Here is a 19,789-nt window from a genome sequence, read left to right as displayed (position 1 = left end):
TTTGTCATCATGCTCCCTTGAACCGGTACGTCGAAACTATCCCAGGCCTTCTCATCTTTCTAAACTTTATCACATAGTGAACTTATCAGCTCCTGTGAGTTTAATTGTCATCTCTACACAGATGACTCCTAGATCTATATTCACCCCCACTCTCTTTCCTGAGTTGTAGTAACATACAATCAATTGCCTGTTGGACAAATCAAACTGGATATCCCATAGGCACATCAAAATAAATGTGCCTTAATCAAACTCATTGTTTTCCCCCTAAACCTACTTTTCTTCAATCTCTCCTATTTCTAGAAGTTAGGGACACCACCATCCATCCAGACACACAGATTTGTGACCTCACTGTCATCCTTGACTCTTCCCTCCCCACTCCCCACCCCCCATTAATTTTTATAATCAGGACATGCCATCTTTTCTAATGGCCACATTGAATTGTTATTCAACCCTTCTACTGATGCCCCTGATCTCATCCCTTCCTCAGCTTCCTCTAACCTTTCTCATTAACGATTCATCCCCTCAACTTCATTTGTTCTGTTCTGGTTGTATTATTCTATTTTTCCTTCTGTGCTGTGTGCAGACAAACTCAAATATTCTCTATCTTTAATACTGCATACCACTGAGCTCATCCCATCAAACCTCACTAGCTCTTAATGAAGGGCCTCTGCATAAACACCATGGGCAAACCATGATGACTGGCAAATGTTCAGTACAAGACCTTCAATCCCTGCATTGGCATCAGTCTACGCAGAAATGATAAGCAACTTACACGTCCATAAAACACACAAGACTAACATAAGGAGCAAAGTTACAACAGGTGAATAGAGAAACCCCGTATAGCAGTAGCTACAGGGGTGCTGAGTCGTTTTGCAGCATTCATGATCTTCTGGCAAGTACTTCCTGTACATCTCTCAAAATGGATCAGGGCAGGTCTGGGAAGGTATTTCCTCAGACATTTCCAGGTTCCGGGTCACTTGTGGAGATTCTTTAGATAATGCTGCTAAGTCCTGCTAGTGATAAGACTGTATAATTTAGTAAACTGTGACAAAATCTAATCAGATTAGTCTTTCAGTAACTAGTTCGTGTGGTTAAAAACCTGTTCAGACTTTATGGATCTAATCCTATTTGTGAAAGGGATCTGTGAAGTCCTTACTTGGCAAATTAGCACTTCTGTCTCTTAATATTATCATACAGATACTTTAAAATAGGAAAAGAAATATGATTTTAAAATTCTTCACAATTATTAATACAATTTTACATGTAAAACCCTTAATCCAAATATTTTCAGACCTTATTTCTGAAACATACTCAAAACTGGTATGTCCCATTTTGAAACATTTTGGAAGCTGTTCATTTATATACATCCTAGTCCTTAGATTTCTAACAGCTTAATCTTGTTGCTTTTCTCAAAGTTTTCTACTCTGGTAAATTAAAAAAAAAAACACTCTTACGTCTTTATCCTATCCTACTTTTGAGGATATAAATGTGTGTATACATATATATCCATATATCCATATGTGTATATGTATGCATATATGTGTGTGTGATTGACAGATACCTTTCCCCTTTTTTTTTTTAACATCGGCAGTAAGCTATGTCATCTCCAAGCATGTGATGAGAAAGGTCTAGCTTCTAATCTTTGACGATTCTTTGCCGCTTCATAGCGAGTTCTCTCAGTGATGTACTCTAATTATGGTGACCCACCAGGTACACTTTTCCTTATTCCTATTGGGGTCTCATGTTGATGAAAGTGATTGGGAATAATGGCTATCTGTGCCCTAGTTTGTTGTCTCTGATAGTCTTTTCATATGCAGGTGAGCTATTCAAACTTTCAGCTCTTTCCAAGAGACAGAGTGCTTCCTTTATATTTGAAAGATTGTTGTTGTTCATCAGTCATTTCAGAAGGGCTCTTCTTGATCCCAGTAGGGATTTTCTTGGCTGGAGTGATTTGCCATTTCCTTCTCCAGTTTATTTCACAGATGAGGAAACTGAGGCAAACAGGGTTAAGTGACTTGCCCAGGGTCACACAGTTAGTAAGTGTCTGAAATCAGATTTGAATTCGACAAGATGAGCCTTCCTGATTTCAGGCCCAGTGCTCTATACACTATACCACCTAGCTGCCCCTTGCATCTAAAAGGGCTTTTCCTTAAGAATTTAATTTCTCTGCTTTCACTTCTTTTGACTTTTAACTCTGCTGAGGTCTAAAGGAAGCACATTTTTACATAAAAAAACTTCACTTGACATTGCCATCCCCTCAAATTCTTTTCCTATAACTCTGCTCTCTTTTACTTTCAAACTCTTAGAAAAAGTCACCTGGTACTTCTTCCTTACCATCTGCTCCTCAACTCTTGCATTCTAGCTTCCAAGTTCATTACTCTATTGAAAATCTTGAAGGGTACCAATGTACCCTTCATTGCTAAATTTGTTGCCTTTTTCTCAATCCTCATTCACCTTGAACTTTCTTCAGCTTTGTACACTGTTGACCATCTCTGTGTTCTGGATACTTTCCCCTCACTTGATTTCCATGACACTGTTCTCTTCTCTTAACAGTCAAATGACTCGTTTTCAATCTCCTTTGCTAGTTCCTCTTCTATCACCATCCCCTAAAAGTGAGTGTCCCCCATGACTATGCTATGAACTCTATTTTCTTCCTTCTCCATGCTCTCTCCTTTGGTGAGCTTATTTATTCCAAAGGGTCCAAGTATCATCTCTCTGCAGATGACTCCCAAATCTAGATATTGAATCTTAATCTCTCTCCTGAACTCCAATCCTACAATGATAAACTGCCTATAAAATAGCTCCAACCATACATCCCATCAGAATATCTTACCTGCAAACAACACATGAAAAACAGAGCACATCAACTTTCCTTCTAAAACCTCCTCTATACTTATTTCTGTTGAGTGTCCCACTATCTTCCAAGTTACCCAGGTTAGTGATCTCAGAGTCAACTGTAACTCTTCTCCCTCCTTCACCCCCCATATCCAATCACCTGGTAAATTCCTCCAGTTATACTTCTTTAAAATCCCCTTATATCTACTTTTACAACCACCAGCCTAGATCAAGCCTCCATTCCTTCTCGCCTAACCTACTATGATAACTTCCTAATTGTTTTCCCTACTTTTATGTTGCCTATCTCTAATCTACCCTCCACACAGTTTCCAAATAAAAAAACAAACAAACCAAAAACAAAAACACAAAAAGAACAAAAAAAACCCAAAAAACTCAAAACAAAACCAAAAAAATCTCTGTCATTCCCGATTAAAAAAAAAAAAGCTCTTTGAGTGGAGGAAATACAAATTCCCCCCACTGACATTTGAGGCCTTCCATATTCTGGCTTCATCCTTCTTTTTAGGCCTTATCTCACCTTACTCCCGTTCATACATTTGACAATCCAGTAAAGCTTTTCCCCGACCTCTGCAATCCCCATCCCTCATAAAGGTTGACCTGCGTGTTTTTAATGAACTCTTTCCTCATTTTTTTTTCCTCACTCAGAATCCTTATCTTCCTTCCTGGCTGTAGTTGGGAATCTCTTTCTCTGTGGAGCCTTTCCTGATTCACACCCCCTTCCCCATTTATGCTCCATTTTCTATCAAATTCTCCTACATTTACTCCTCAGTGTACAGATGAATCCTCCAGTGAAATGTAAGGCCTTTGAGCACCAGGACTGTTGTTTTTTTCTCTTTTTATCTTCAGGACCTACCTAGCATAGTTCATTGCATATAGTAGGTATTTAATGCTATAATCAAACTGAACCGAATTTATTCATTGAGTCAACAAACATTTTAAGCACTTAATGTTTATAAGCCATTGTCCTAGGTAAGGAGTAGGGAGAAGAAGCAAATTAAGACTAGAATCATTTCCCTTAAGGAATTTGCTAGATTAATTTCTTAAAACATCATTTCCATAATGACACTCTTTTGTTCAAGAACCTATAGAGTCACCCCAGGTACTAAACTCACCCTGGTATTCATGGGCCTCTGTGTGCTAAGCTTTGCTTTATTTATGCAACCTTACCCTTTCATTACTCGTCAACATGGGTACACCCTGTTCCAGTCAAATTGATGTCCATTATGTCTCAAGCCCTCTATGTTCGTTCCTCACTCTGTTTCTTGGCTTTTGAGATATCCTCTCTGTCATGACAGTATCAATCGTGGCCATCCTTCAGTGAAGATAAAAGAAAGGTGGTCTGTAAAACAAAGGGGAGCCTGACAAAAATATCCAAACAATGGTGTCCCTAAGCAAAGAGAAATTCTAAAGTTTCCTGTTACATTTTTGCCATATCCAGCTAATTTTGTTTGCTTTAAAATACCTTAAAAGGATATATGACCACATATCTAGGGAATTGTGAGTCAAATTTTGAAATCTTAATTTCTGGTTAATATTAAATGCTTCTTAAATTCTTCCTCAAGTTATCTGGACTACAAATTAGCTCTTGAACAGAACAGTTTATTAGCAATTAAAGTCTAAGCTTCAGTGAGGAAAAATAAATAAAAGCATTCAAGGTCTACCTACATGAGAGGCCAGTGAATGATGTCACTGAAATACTGCTTGGCCTTAGACATATTTTTAGTTGAGAAGATGTAAACTAAGCTTAGGATAAAACTATGAATTAAAATAATTTTACTTGAGTCTTTGGGAGTTTCACACAGTGTTCTTACTCAAGATAAGAAATGAGACAGACTATCCACCCTTCTATTTCCAGCTTACAAGGGTGGTTAGGCTCCATCCCACCCCCGAATAAGAGAGAAATGAGACCATTGTTTCTAAAAAGTACAGAACAACCACATGTTTACTGTGGTGTCCCTCTGATAAGGGAGGAGAGGTTGAAAGGGGTACCCTAGAATGAGAAAGCCTCAGCTGCTGAAACATTCCAGCCTCTTTTGATTAACTTGTATAGTTATTGCCAAACTCCAAAGTTTCTGCATGATGTCACTTTCCCAATAGCTTTCTCAAGTTTCTGCTTCTATACAGATAAGCCTTACTATTCTACTGATGACCTTCTGAGTAAAATGTTGAATCACTCTGAATGATAAAGAAAAAAATGGAAAAGCAATTTGGGAGGGGCAAGAATGAACTATAAAACCTGCATGTAAACTGGAGTAAGCCAGAGAGAAACTTTAGCTGTCAAGCAAACAGCACCTCGGTCTCAAAGGTATGGTAACTTTTCCTGTGACTATTTTTATGGGAAGTGGGGTTTCATTTTCACTATGGTTTCTTACTAGTATTACTAATATTTTGAAGATAGAAACGTAGGGGAACATTTAGTGAGAAATCAAATGACAGTTAAAAAGCTTTTGAAAGGAAAGGAAAATATTTTAGTTTAATATTTTAACAGTTTTTAGGACTAGCTCTTCACTTTTTTGTGTCATAGACCCCTTTGGCAGTCTGGAGAAACCTATTCTCAGAATAATATTTTCATATATATGAAATATAACACATAGGATTTCAAAGGGAACAAACTATATTAAAATTTAATTATCAATTTAAAAAATCCTATATCTATAGACTCCAGATTAAGACTTTTCCTGCTAAATCATTAAGAGCCAGAATGCATTCCTACGAATTTTTAAATTAAATTTATATTCAAGATGTTCAATTGATTCCACGGGACAAATTAGGAGTATATCTTGAAATAGCATCTGTTTATGGTTCTCTATTTAATGACTATAAATAATATGGAATGGGAGGAAAAGTGCTAAATTCCAAGTCGCAGGACTTGGGTACAAGTCTTGACCCAGGCACTTACTGCCTGTGTGGCTTTGCACACATTATTCAACCTCCCTGGGCCTCATTTTTCCTTTCTGTAAAATGAGAGAGTTGGATTTGACAGTATTTAAAATCCCATCTGTATGTGACTCCATATTCTTATGAATATGACCCAAATAAAACTGTATCTTTTCTTGAGAAGATGTAGTCTATGATAAAGCAACAAAACTATGAATAAGGATATTTTTGTTTTCAGTTGACTTCACTTTTAAGCAAATTTGAATATCTCAAAGGTGCTTTGAATGGAAAGAATGAACTTCCATCAGTAACTTTCATCAGTGAAGCTTCGTTAGTTTTCAACTTTCATTATTAATTGGTGACTGCAATGCGGAGGAGTTAGGGAATTCTCTTTAGAAATGGTGCTGTCAACAAGACTCCCAAATATGTTGATTCATTTAAGGAACTGGATTCATCAGATAAGGGGAGAAATATTCTTACGAGTCATTTGACAGCGCTGACCAGTTATTTGACTGACTGAACTGACCATTTGCTTCTAAACTATGGCTCCATATTGATCCATCAATTATTCTCCATCATGCAAAGTACCAAATAGACATAACTGCTTTTCTTTTTCCTTTTGGGTGTGGATGAAATGTGGTGATTAGTTAGGAGAAGATTTATTTGAAAAAATAAGCCTCTTCATCTTGTTTTCCAGTTCTTTATTTTGGCTTCATTCTCTATGTGTTGCTATCGTACAGTAACAAAAAATACAGATGCCTTCCCATGACTAATATGGATCTAGGTAAAAGGGGGTGGAGCAATGGGCAGAGTTTGTAGTTTTTAGGGTTTGATCAGATTCTGATATCTGATAGCCTTGCCAAGGCCTAAGGGATCTTCTGTCATGTGTGAGAACTAGCAGGAGCGACAACAAATTCAAGCTATTTGAAAACTATTTCTTCTCGTTATTTCCAAGGATAATATTTATTCTATAATAATGTCTTTTCCAAGGACAACATTAATTACCAGCCAAATGTTTGTCATCTAAGGATGAAAGTATTATCTATTTATTACATCATTGAGAAATTAACAACAGTCATTTTCTGCTTTGATACCATTTGTTGTTCCTCTGTAACTAACTTTATGGTATTAGCATTTAAGCTGAAAAGTCCCACAAAAACCAGACAAAACTGCCACATTCTGGGCTTACAACGGCAGTAGTGACTTAGACATGTGGTCCTGACCAAGAGAGGGTATGCTTTGTATGGGATTACAAGGGACCTCTGTGCTCAAGCTCCTAAACGTTTGTAGTTATTAGGTTTCCACACTATATTTATGCAAAATAAATCTTTGTATTAAGACAATTTGTATTAAGACTTTAGATCGTGGGACGTGGTAGGCTTTATAGCCAGAAAAGAAATTAGAGAACATACAGTCCAATCCTTTCATTTTGTAGATGAGCAAATTGAGGCCTAGAGTAAGTAATGTGACTTAACCTGTATTTCTTGGCTCAAGATAACAAAAAACTTCTGACAATGAGAGCTGTCCCAAAGTGGAATTGGGCAGCTGCAGAATGGATGAAAAGAGGAAATAAGCATTTATTAAATGCCTGCTATGTGCCAGGCACTGTCCTACGCACTTTACTATTACCTCATTTGATGCTCACAATAACCCCAGGAGGTAGACACTATTATTACCCCCATCTGAAGGTTGAAGAAACTGAGGCAGACAGAAGTTAAGTGTCTTGCCCAAGACAGCTTGGTCACACAGCTGGTAAATTTCTGAGGTCAAATTTGAGCTCAGTTCTTCCTGACTCTAGGCTCAGTATTTCCCATTCTTCAAGTGGGGCCTGTGTGATCACTTGTCCGGGTTATTAATAGCTACTATTCATATAGCACTTTAAGGTTTACCAAACATTTTACAAATATTATCTCATTTTATTCTCACAAACAATCCTGGCAAGCAGGTGCTTTATTCCCAGCTTACAAATGGGAAAACTGAGGTGCAGTTTAAATAATTTCCTGGGGGTCAGAAAACTAGCAAGTACCTGAGATAGGATTTAAACTCGGGTCTACCTTCCTTCAGGATCAGCGCTTTTTCTTCGGTACCACCTGGCTGCTTTGCAGTCTAACGTAGAACAGATTCTGTAAAGGTAAGAGTTGGGTCAAGTGACCTCTGAGGTCCCTTCCAACTCAAATTCTATGACTCTGAGAGTACCTTCAATTGTCCCTGTCTCTATAAAAGGGAGAATAGCCCTTGCTCCAAAAATAACCCTGTAAACAAGATTTGTAAGAGATTCTTCTTAAATAGAGATTTTGCCACTTTTTTAATCTGTGGGAAACAGAGACACACAAAGAAGAATTTAAAGAATCACAGGCCTTAGGGTGAAATGAACCTGAGTTGTCTTCTAGTACAAGATCTCATCCAACGGGTAACTGGTTCTCTTCGAGAACAAAGGACCACCACCACCAACAACAGCAACATCTAGCCTTTGCTGAACTCCTCAGTTAAGGGACTCACTCCCTCATGAGGGAAATCCTCCTTGTGAGGATTTCATTCCCTATTTAGAATCAGAAAAAACTTCCCATGTTGGAAATTAAAAGGAGATTAGAGAGATTACTTGCTGATTACAGAGAAGAGTGACAGAAAGATAATGTTAATGAAGGCATAGGGATAGGAACTAGATGTATGATTTCCTCAGTATAAGGTGCTCCTGGATAAGGAAATTCCTTTTACCAATCCAGGTCAGGACTTTTTTTTTTTTTTTTGGTGAAGCAATGGGGGTTAAGTGACTTGCCCAGAGTCACACAGCTAGTAAGTGTTATGTGTCTGAGGCCTGATTTGAGCTCAGGTCCTCCTGACTCCAGGGCCGGTGCTCTATTCACTGCACCACCTAGCTGCCCCTCAGTACTTCCTTTGAGCTGCCTAGAACACTGAGAAATGCACATTGCCTCGGTATATTATTGTTGTTACTGTTTGTCCTTCATTCTTGAAGAGGACCATGACATTGGGAAGGTGGTGCCATGATTTGCAAGTGGATTGGATTCCATGCAAAGTCACCAGCCTCACTTGAATCCAGGTCTGCCTAGTTTCCTGGCCAGCTTTCCAGCTCTGTTTGCCTCAGTTTTCTCATCTGTAAAATGAGCTGGAGAAGGAAATGGCAAATCATTCCAATGTCTTTGCCAAGAAAACCCCTAATGGGGTCACAGAGAATCAGACATGGCTGAACTAGTATGATGTGCCATGTTGCCTCCCAGCAGAAAGCTTAAAGGATGACAATTCACTTTTACATATTGCTTGAAAGTTTACATCACATTTTCTCCCTAGTAAGCCTATTTTATAGACCAGGAAGCTTAAGCTTAAGAGGTTGAGGTCACAGTCACACACCTAGCAATTGTCAGGGCTGGGATATTTGCAAGATCTTCTGCATCCCTGGGGCATTTTCTCCCACACCTCACCTGAGTTCTGTGAAACTTGTCACTGGAGAAATATTTCTTTTGGGAAAATCAGTGTCCATTTCGTTTGGTGTATTTGTATTCTTTAGTAATTGTAGGGTGGCTTTTTGTAAAAGCCATTATGTAAGCACATTAGCCATACAGATGGTATAGATATTTTCACCAGCCAATATAGAGACACACTCCTTAGGCATGTGGAAGCATTCAGCCACACCTTGCACCATAGACACACCCAAGGTGTGTCTGTGTCAGTTTGTAAGTTTGCTAAGTGTGAGTAGGTGTGTGTGTAGCCACTGGATGCCCTCCACAGGGCTGGCCTTGGGGTCCATGCTGTGGAGCAGGGCTACAGCTGAAATAATGTCGGTTAGATCATGTCTGACTCTCTGTGACCCCATATGGGGTTTTCTTGGCTGAGATACTGGAATGGTTTACCATTTCCTTCTCCAGTTCATTTTACAGGTAAAGAAACTGAGGCAAGCAGGGTTAAGTGGCTTGCTTCAGGGTCACACAGCCGGGAAGTGTCTAAGGCTGGATTTGAACTCAGTAACGTGAGCCTTTCTGACTCCAGGCCCAGCACTTTATCCAAGAGCATTCAGTCTGATATGGAAGCAACCTCAGAGAAGGAGTCTGAGACAATGCTGAAGTGGGTGAAGGGTCAGTCTGAAGGCAGGTCCGGGAGCAGGTTCGACTCAGTGACAAAAGGAGAGGTAGCAGGGAAATGGGTGGATGGGAATCAAGAGGAGATCAGATGCAAGCAGTCAGTACCTTTAGTCAAGACTAAGCTAACATATTAACAACAAGAATGAGAACTAACATATAGCACTTTAAGGTTTGAAAAGTATTTTATATCTGTTATCTCAATTATCTCAGATACTTACAACCCCATGATGTAGACAGTACTGTTACCTCCATTTTGCAGATGAGGAAAATGACAATGAAAGAGGTTAAGTGACTTGCCCAGGGTCACACAGTTAGTAAGGGTCTGAAGGAGGATTTGAACTCAGGTCTTCCTGACTCCAAGTCCAGTGTTCTGTTGTACCACTTGCCTGGAAAACTGGGATAAGGCATAATTCCAAGAAAAGTGGAAAGAGAATGAAAACATTGAGTTTGAATTTGAAGGTAAAAGACAGGTGGTGTGACATGAGAAATTAGAGTTATCTATAAAGCCATGAAGATCTGGGTTCATATCCCACCCATACTGGCTGTATGACCCTGGGCAAGTCACCAAACCCATCTTCGCAATTCTGTCTAAGACTATCAGCTTCTGAAAAAGAGTTAACTGGTATGACTTGCATTGCTGAAGGGAATTTCCTCCCAAAGCAATTCCCAAAAATCAACGAAATCATAAATCCAGTCTTTAATTTCTTTGAAAGTGAAAAGTACATTGAGAGGAGGGAGTATTATGTATTTGAAACAATCTCCATGAGGTTTCATAATGATGGAGAAATTGTATATGTAAACATTTATTAAGAAATCATTTATTAAGAAATGTTTTGTAATTACAATGGAGTATGACTGTTATCATATGTCTGATCAGAGCATGTTCCATGTAAACATTGGATGCCTATTAACTATATAATCCTGTGAAATGGAGGCCATGCCTTCTCCAAGGCTCTCTCTTCATGGAGGGTGATGAGTAAGGGCCAACTGGAGTAGTATTGCATCATTGTCTGCACTCTGTGTAGACAGGAGATCCTTGTGGGAACACCAAGCCATGGGGGTTGACGGGGAGGATACAGGTTCCAGGGAGGCCATCATGTCCAATGCTATTGTGTTTACTTCCACAACTGGTGACGGGTGTATATTTTCCCAGGTTCCCTTGATTTACAGACTGCTCTGTCTACTTCAGGTGTGCACATCCTATTGTTTTTGATTGGCCACGCCACTCATATGATCAAGAAATGTTGGTGTTTCTCCAGGGCTACTAGGAGAAAATACCAGCTCCCCTGTTTAGCGTTTAAAGTCCTTCACTATCTGAATCCAGCCTCTCTTTCCAGATTCATTACACATGGCTTCTCCTCAAGCACTGTCACACACTATTACAATCTGGTCAGCTGGGCCTATTTGCTGACCCCCAGGAATGAAATGCCCCCCCTTCTCACCTTCCTGCCTTGGAACCCTGAGATCCCTTCAGGGTTCAGCTCAGATACTACCTCCTATGAGGCCTTTCTTGATTCTCCATTTCCTAGTGCACTCTGCCCTCCCCCCAATTTTTTTTCTTCCAATTTATTTTGTATATATTTTGTACTTTCTTTGATACATACATGTCAGCTCTATGCATGAAAATCCTGACCCTGAATGATGGTAAATCTGTAAAGAGTGATTTTTAGTAATATTCCTTTAATACTTAAACACTTCCATGAATGTGACACCTATTGAAAGGCCACATGGTACATTATCAAGAGTGCTCAATTCAGTCAGAGGACCTGATTCCAAATCCCAATGCCACTAGAACTTTTAAGTTTCTCTATGGCATATATTGTTTCTCTTCTGTCATTGTATCTCTGGCACTTAGCATAGGACCAGGCCTATAGCAGACACTTGATAAATATTTGTTGAATACAAAGCAGCACATTGCTCACCCTTGCGGACAATGCTGCCTCTTCTGATCCCAAAGTAGCATAGGTGACGCATGCCCAACTTTGACAATCTTACTCACTGGGGTGGGATGAGAAAAGTCTTGGCTTTGGAATCAAAGGACCATCCTTTAACTATCATTCAGGGTCAGAGTTTTCATGTATACAGTTGACATGTGTGCCTCTAAGTAAATACAGAACTTATACAAAGTAAGTAGGAAGTAATTTGGAGGAGACAGATTAGTAGCCGGGAAGAATCAGGAAAGGCCTCTTACAGGCGATAGCACTTGAAAAGATCCCCGAAGGGAGCGCAGGGTTCTAAGAAAGGAAGGTAAGAAGGGAAGATGTTTCAATCAGCGGATCAGCAAATAGGCCGGTTTGACTGGATTCCAGAACTCATGAGGGGAGTCGTGTGTAATGAAGCTGGAAAGAGAAGTTGGAGTCAGAGAGGATCCAAATCCTGGCTCTGCTAGTATTTACTACCATTGTGACCTCATTTCATTTCTCTGAAACTCAATTTTCTAATCTATTAAATCAGGGGGCTAAACTAAATGAACCCCAAAGCCCCTTACAGTGCTAATCCTATGACCCCACGAGCAGTCAAGATGGCATCATGACCCTGTCTGGTACGTGTAGTATGTTGATATCGCCACCACCAACAACGAAAAAATCACCTCTGAAGTTTTCTTTCTCTCTCATTTCCTTCCTAGGTTGAAACAATGGAGAACGTGCAGCCAGCAAACACAGAATTTGCCCTCAACTTTTTCAAGCACCTGAATCGAACAAATAATAATCAGAATGTCTTCCTCTGCCCTTGGAGCATCTCATCCACCCTAGCCATGATCTATATGGGTGCTGAGGGTAACACGGCTGACCAGATGGCGAAGGTAGGTTTGGCTTCTGGTGTGTTTTCTCATGGCTGTATGATCCACATACAATAACAAAGCCACTATCACCTTACAAGAAGGTTAGGCTAAATGAAATAAAGCTGGTGATCATAAAATACTGATAAAGTAGAACACTATTGTTGCTTACCTTATGATTACAAATATTCAGCTACATCCAGAGATGTGCTGGGGCCAGCTCAAACCTGCTTATGACAGCCAATTGTTAAATTTTCAGTGTGAGTGTTTATACCTCAGATTTTGGCAAACACTGTAAATCAGGGTTTGATTCCTTGTTTTGTTGATTCTTTGTACTTAAGAAGGAGAAGAAAAAAAATGTTAATAATGCAGATTAAACTTAAAAAGTATGTCGTGTGGAACTTTTTTTTCTCAAAGAGCTAGTTGTCAAACATTTACCAACACATCCCTAGCTATAGCCATGTGCCCTGAAACATGTTAAATAATACAAGAAAAGCCTGACGTTGAATAGTTAGCTCATCGATGGGTTTTTAAAAAATATTTCTTTAATAATTAAGTATTTTAACTAATGTGAGATCCATTGAGAAACAGAATGCTGCAATGTCAAGAATGCTCTACTTGGAGTCAGAGGACCTGATTTCAAATCCCAGCCCTGCTGTTTACTCCCTGTGTGACCTTGGACAAGTTCTTCCACTTCTCTGGTTTTCAGTGGCCTCTTCTGTAAAATGAAGGGGCCTGTAGGGTCTCTTTCAGCCCTTAGTCTATGATCCTCTGCTCTCCTTAGTTCAGGCACTCCATCCAAAGCTGTATGCAATGATGATGAAATGCATTTCATTCATGTCTTTTCATCCTGTTGCTTAGGTCCATGAATATGATAATATTTTTTTATCTTATAACGCTTTATTTTGGGTAAAATTCTTTTATTATCTGTTAATGTTATACTGTCGTGAAAAGTGCCCAAGATGTTGAGTCAGGAGACGAGGTACCAACTCTGCAGCTAATGGTGTGACCATAGGCAAGTCACAAGCTCCCTGGACCTAAGCTTCCTCATCGGTGAAAGGAGTTGGTATACGGATGACTTCTCTTTGATTCCATTACTTGACCCTTCTCACCACCTTAAGAAGCAGGGAGGGAAGGTAGCTTTATGTCCTCTTTATTGAGAAGGAAACTAGGGTGAACTCTAGGCAACATTCTGACAGAATTTTGTTTCAGGCTCGTTATTTCTTTGTCCTGGTGAGCAGACACAGCCTTAAGTAGCAAACTTGGCCTAAGCACAGAGAACAGGGGCACAATCGGCTTAACTACCAATATGTTGTAGGGTGTGGTTTGGATGACTTGGAATCAACACTACCATTTTCTGCTTTAGTGACCCAAGCATGAACGCTACCTCATTAGTTGTTTTTTGGCCATTTTTCAGGCGTGTCTGACTTTGTTACCCCGTATGGGTTACCTAATTAACACATTAATAATTACAGATGCACCATGAAACTTACCTATTTCACTCTTTCAACTGAAGGAATAGATTTTCCATCTACATCGGATACATTTCCAACTCAGCCCTGCTTCTTTCCTAGAATACAACATACTGCTCCTGGAAAATAATTTCCCCCTGGTTTACGGTGACCCATTTAGAACGCACCCTACCCATCTAATTGTGTTGAAACTTAATCCTTTTTTGTGTCTGCTATGGGTTAAATAGAGGGAATTGCAAAAAAGATCACTTGCACAATATCCCTACACCACTAACATTGTGTAATGTCTCTTCCCTTTAGCCCTTTTTTGCTTTAAAAAAAAATAAGGAAATTCAACGGAAAATAATGTATGCTTAAGTAATATCAGGGTCTTCATTTTCAATGTTAAAATCAGTCAGAGTAAAATATGTACAATTTTAAAATCTTGAAAAAATATTATTGTTACCTTTTTTTAACCATTCATTTTTTTCCTTAACCTCTGTGGCACACAAGTGAGTCAGATGTGTAAACTGTTTTGTTTGCTTAAGTGATTTTTAGTGCATTGTATAACCTTCTCTACATTCATAGCTACTATCTTTCTATTTGAGAAAAAAAAAAGTGAATTTCCTTCTTAAGTCTCTAGGACTCATATTGTTTGTTATAATTTATCAATGCTTGCATGCTTTTTAGTGTTATTTACATTATTGTATTCATGTATCTTCTTCTTGGTTCTACTGTCTTTACTCAATCAGAGCAAGTTTTAAGAAGGGCAGAGAAAGTACTGAATGAAATAATCTAGTGATTAAAAGGAAAATAAGGTTCTGTTACTAAGTTAGCCTTAAGCATTGACTCAACTTGGACATGCCACAACCTCTCTGCCTTACAGTTAGTCAGTGATTACAAAAAGGGTTTGAGATCTTTGGGACAAACTCTATGAGAGAGGCATTTTTTAATTTCCAGAAAAGAATTATTTCTACATTTGAACATCATTGGTCTCATTTATTCCCTACAAAAGAGAAAAAGGGAGTTTTTTTTTTAAAGTCCACTGAGTAGACAACTTTATGGAAGCGGTAGATGAGGAGAAGGGAGCAGGAAAAGTCTGCTCTATTTCTAGGTTTGGGGCCTCAAAGACTTAGGGAAGGTTGTGGCCTGTGATGGCCTAGGGGCCGGCTCAGCTACTGATGACTTACTATTCTTCTGATCATCCAGGTACTTTTCTTAATCTATTTTCCGTGTGGCCCAAGAGAATTCTGATTCCAGTCAGAAGCAGTTGCTGTTCAGGGGAACTGTTTCTTTTGTTGAAGTAGGAAAAGGAACCCAAGAGGAGAGGGGAACAGAACCAGTCCCAATGCAAAAAGCAGTGGGCCAAACTCTATAAAGCGTGATTTGAGGGCAAGGGTGTGCTGGTAAATGTTTAACAATTATCTCTCTAGGAAAAAGAAAATGTACACACAACACACCTTTAAGTTTGATTTGCATTATTAATATTTTTCCATCACTTCTTTAAGTTTAAACAATCAACTAAACAATAAACCAAACCCTGATTTGCAGCATTTGCTAATTTCTATGGTGTACATGCTCGCACTGAAAATTTAACAATTGTCTCTCCCCAGTTAAAGTTGGCTCTAGAACATTCTTGTTGGAGGTTCATCAAATGTCTCCCCTTGACATGAAAAAGCTCCATGCCTCTGTCTTCCAGAGCCCAGAAATTCTCATTATTGAAGTCACACAACTAAAATAGACAATGTGTGGTGCTTCTTTTTCTCTGGATCCATCTCTCTTCTAATTCTTATCCCAGGTACTTCAGTTTAATCAGGCTGGAGGAAATGAGGTTGAAGTACCTCAGGCCATACGCAAGGATGCAGGCTGTGGGATGATGCAGCAGATCCAGAAGAAACATTACCCTTTGGTCATTCAAAAGGTACCTTGCCTTCTAGCCATGCCACATCTGCTTTGTCTCTCCAACCCTAATTCTCCCCTTTCCTACCCGGGGTTCTCTTTCTTCCTTCTTCTTCCTTACCATTCCCCTCCCCCACCCATATCCCATCCATCCACTGGCATGAAAGGATCACAGAAAATGCTGGAATGAAGAAACCTTATACATCATGTGGTCCGATGTCCTCATTTTATAGCTGGGCAAACAAAGGCCCCAAGAAAGCAAAGCTGGATATAAGGAAGCGGTGTGGTAGCATAAAACAGAGAACTAGATTTGGGGTTAGAGGACCTGGATTTACTTTCCATTTCTGCCACTTATTCCCTAGCTGTGTAATTTGGGACTATAAAATGGAAATAACAAAATTATGCTACCTGCTTCTGTGAGGTTGTCTTGTGGATCAAATGTGACAATGTAAGCAACAAACCATCAAGGTGAGAGGAACTGTGGCTTAGTGCATAGAGAGCTGTCTGAGAGCCAGAAAGATGTGGGTTCAAGTTCTGCCTCTGACACATACTGGTTACATGACCCTGGGAAAGTCATTTAACCTTTTAACAGTTCTAGGGGCAGCTAGATGGCACAGTGGATGCGGCACCAGCCCTGAAGTCAGGAGGACCTGAGTTTAAATTCTGCCTCAGACCAAACACTTGATACTTACTAGCTGTGTGACCCTGGGCAAGTCACTTAACCCCAATTGCTTAAAAAAAAAAAAAAGAGTTCTAGGCAATTTAAGGGCAGCTAGGTGGTGCCACAGCCCTAGAGTCAGGAGAACCTGAATTCAGATCTGGCCTTAGACTCTTACTAGCTGTGTGACCCTAGGTAAACTTACCTACTCAACCCCAATTGCCTCCAAAAAAAAGGTGAAAAAAAAAAGAGTTCTAGGCAACTTTTAGAATGATAAAGTTAGGAGAAGATACTAACCTACATCAGTGTGAGTCTCTGCATCAAGGAGTTCACTATACTGACGAAAGCCCCAGTGACAATCCCTGTGTTCAAGCAGAATACAAATGTCCTTTGGCCTTACCTGACTTGCTCAGGATACACAGCAACTTCGTAGAAGCTACAGGACTCAAGAGTCAGTTTCTGTAATTAATATATACACAAAAGCTCCAGAAGGACAGGAGTCCTGTTTTCTTTATGTTTGTATTTTCTAAGGTCCTCAGAATATTGCTTGGCACATAGTAGGCCCTCAATATATGTTCAATACAATTACAGATAGACAAGCAGGACTTTGGCCCCATTGCCTTAAAGGCTGTGTGTTTTTGTGGTATATAAAAATTAACAGACATTATTTTGTAATATGAGGTTCAAATTAGGAAACAAAACACTCATGCACTTGCTGAATTACATCTAAAATGTTGCATTTTGTTTAAAATAGGAGAGGCCAAGGAAGATTTTTACTCACATGTCCAATGACATTTCAATGAAACACTTTAATGCATGTATACCCAAAGGTAGCCCATTCTTTGGAAAGAAAAAGAAAGGCCAAGAGAGAACTATTCATATTTCATTGAATATGATTCATCTTAGACTCATAGAAAGTTAGACCTGGAAGAGTCTTTCACCTAAATAATACAAATGAGGACCATCCGATCTCCATTTTGCAGATGAAGAACTAGAAGCCTAGATGGACTGGATCACATTGCTAGTTTGGGACACAGCCTGTGTTAAAACCCATGCATGTCTCCCAATGCCTCCAGATCTTTCTACTATGTTGACTGTGGTCTTAGACTCTGAAAACTGGGAGAGACCATAGCACTCCTATCTCTCATTTTAGAGATGAAGAAACTGAGAGACAAGAGGCAAAGTGGCTTTTACGACTAATGCAATACTCTTTCCAATTCAATATTCTACTTATTCTCAGTCAGATGAGTTGGCTTATTTTGAAAACAATGGCTTTTGGGAGAGTAGAAGGCTAGGACTGTTAACATACTCTGACAGTTAAGTCTCTGTGGGTCCCAGAGTGTTTTGTGGCTGAGAGATTCGGAAAAGAAATTGAGAGCCTTATGGAAATCTAGAGAGTCAGGGTGCATTGGACCTGGGGGAGAGGAAAGAGGCCTTCTTTGCACAAAATGTCCTTTTTTTCCGAATCTCATGTCCTAGAATCATAGACTTAGAACAAGAAGGAGTCTTAGAGATCTGACAGTCTCATCCCCTCATTTTACAGATCAGGAAACTGAGGCCCAGTGAGAATAAGTATCTTTTCCAAGGTCATATGGATAACATTCAATCAGACAGTTAGCATTTATTAAGTGCCTGTTTATGTGTCAGGCACTGTGGATACAAAGAAAGGCAAAAGATATTCCCTGGGTTATTGTGCTGTGAGAAATGATGAACAGGAGAATTTCAGAAAAACCTGGAAAGACTTATATGAACTGATACAAAGTGAAGTAAGAACCAGGAGAACATTGTACATAGTAACAGTAATACTGTACCATGATCAGCTGTGAATGACTTAGCTATTCTTAGCAATGAAATGATCCAAGACAATTCCAAAGGACTCGTGATGAAAAATGTTTTCCACCTTCAGAGAAAGAACTGATGGAGTCTGAATGTATATCAAAGCATACTACTTCTCACTTTCTGTATTTTTTCATGTTTTTTTTCCCCTTTGGGTCTGTGTCTTCTTCCACATCATGACTAATATGGTAATATGTGTTGCATGATTGAACATGTATAACTTTTGTCAAATTGCTTACTGTCTTGGGGGGTAAGGGAGGGAGAGAGAAAATTTGGAACTCAAAATCTTATAAAGAAATTGATGTTTAAAATTGTGTTAGCATGTAATTGGGGAAAAATAAAATATTATTTTTATTTGTTTTTTTCAAATAGTATTTTTAAAAAAGATATTCTCTGCCCTTGAGGACATCATAGTCTAATAAGTGAGACAACTTTCAAGCAACTATATGCAAACAAGCTATATACGGGATAGATTGGAAATAATCAACATAGGGAAGGCACTAGGAAAAGAGAGACTGGGACAGGTTTCAGGTAGAAGGTGGGATTTTAGTAAGTGTAGAGCCCAGGTCTTCTGGATACAAAGGCAGCATCAAATTCCCTCTTCCATTTTTTATGTCAATATTTCAGAAGGCTAAAAGATGTATACATTCCCTGTCTTTCTCCAATGCTTGGTCTTTGTTAGACAGATTAGGCACAAGGACAAGGTGGAGGTGCTCTGATAAGCATTTTGATGAATATGCCCAGCTCCAGTGGTCCTCCTTAGGAATCCTTAGCCATCATCACCTTCCTGAGAGCCCTGACATGTTGCTGCTGACCCATCTCTGGGAACTCTAGGATTCCTAAGGCAGCAGAGGGCTCTCTGTGATGCATTGCTTCAGGCAGTGGGAAGAACCCTAGATTTGTAATCAGAGGACCTGGACTCCAATCCCAATTTTGCAATTTACCATCTGGGCAACATTAAGCAAGTCACTTCCCCCTATGGGCTTCAGGTTCCTCATCTTCAAAACAAGGTGGCTGGATGAAAAGACTTCAGAAGGAGGCAGTGTGGGATGGTGGGGAAAACACTGATCCTGGAGTCAAAAGAGCCGGGTTCAAATCCTGCCTCTGTATAATGGTGGGCAAATCACAACCTCCCTGGACCTAAATGTCCTCAGTTAGCAAATAAGAAGGCAGACTAGATGACCTCTAAGGTCCCTTCCAGTTTTGTATCTGAAATCCCTTGTAGCTCTAAATGTTGTGATTCAAAAAAGAAAGAAAGGAAGAAAGAAAGGAAGGAAGAAAGGAAGAAAGACAGCAAGAAAGAAAGAAAGAAAGAAAGAAAGAAAGAAAGAAAGAAAGAAAG

At 39.4% G+C, this 19,789-nt stretch overlaps 1 protein-coding gene across 1 annotated transcript in view; it reads left to right on the top strand.

Moving 5' to 3' along the window:
• Window positions 1-5,051: 5,051 nt before the first annotated feature.
• The window catches only part of SERPINB2 (serpin family B member 2), a 24,116-nt gene continuing 9,378 nt past the window's right edge, over window positions 5,052-19,789 (top strand). Inside the window, exons 1-3 of the mRNA XM_027868763.1 lie at window positions 5,052-5,158; window positions 12,451-12,627; window positions 15,853-15,975. Coding sequence (XP_027724564.1) covers window positions 12,460-12,627; window positions 15,853-15,975 — 291 coding nt within the window. The 5' untranslated portion in view covers window positions 5,052-5,158; window positions 12,451-12,459. The remainder of the gene's footprint in view (window positions 5,159-12,450; window positions 12,628-15,852; window positions 15,976-19,789) is intronic.

The sequence above is a fragment of the Vombatus ursinus genome, unplaced genomic scaffold, assembly GCF_900497805.2.
Source record: "Vombatus ursinus unplaced genomic scaffold, bare-nosed wombat genome assembly UNPS02014791.1, whole genome shotgun sequence".
NCBI classification, from domain to species: Eukaryota; Metazoa; Chordata; class Mammalia; order Diprotodontia; family Vombatidae; genus Vombatus; species Vombatus ursinus.
Note: the sequence above shows the minus strand (reverse complement) of the source record. Positions and strands in the feature narration are given on the sequence as shown.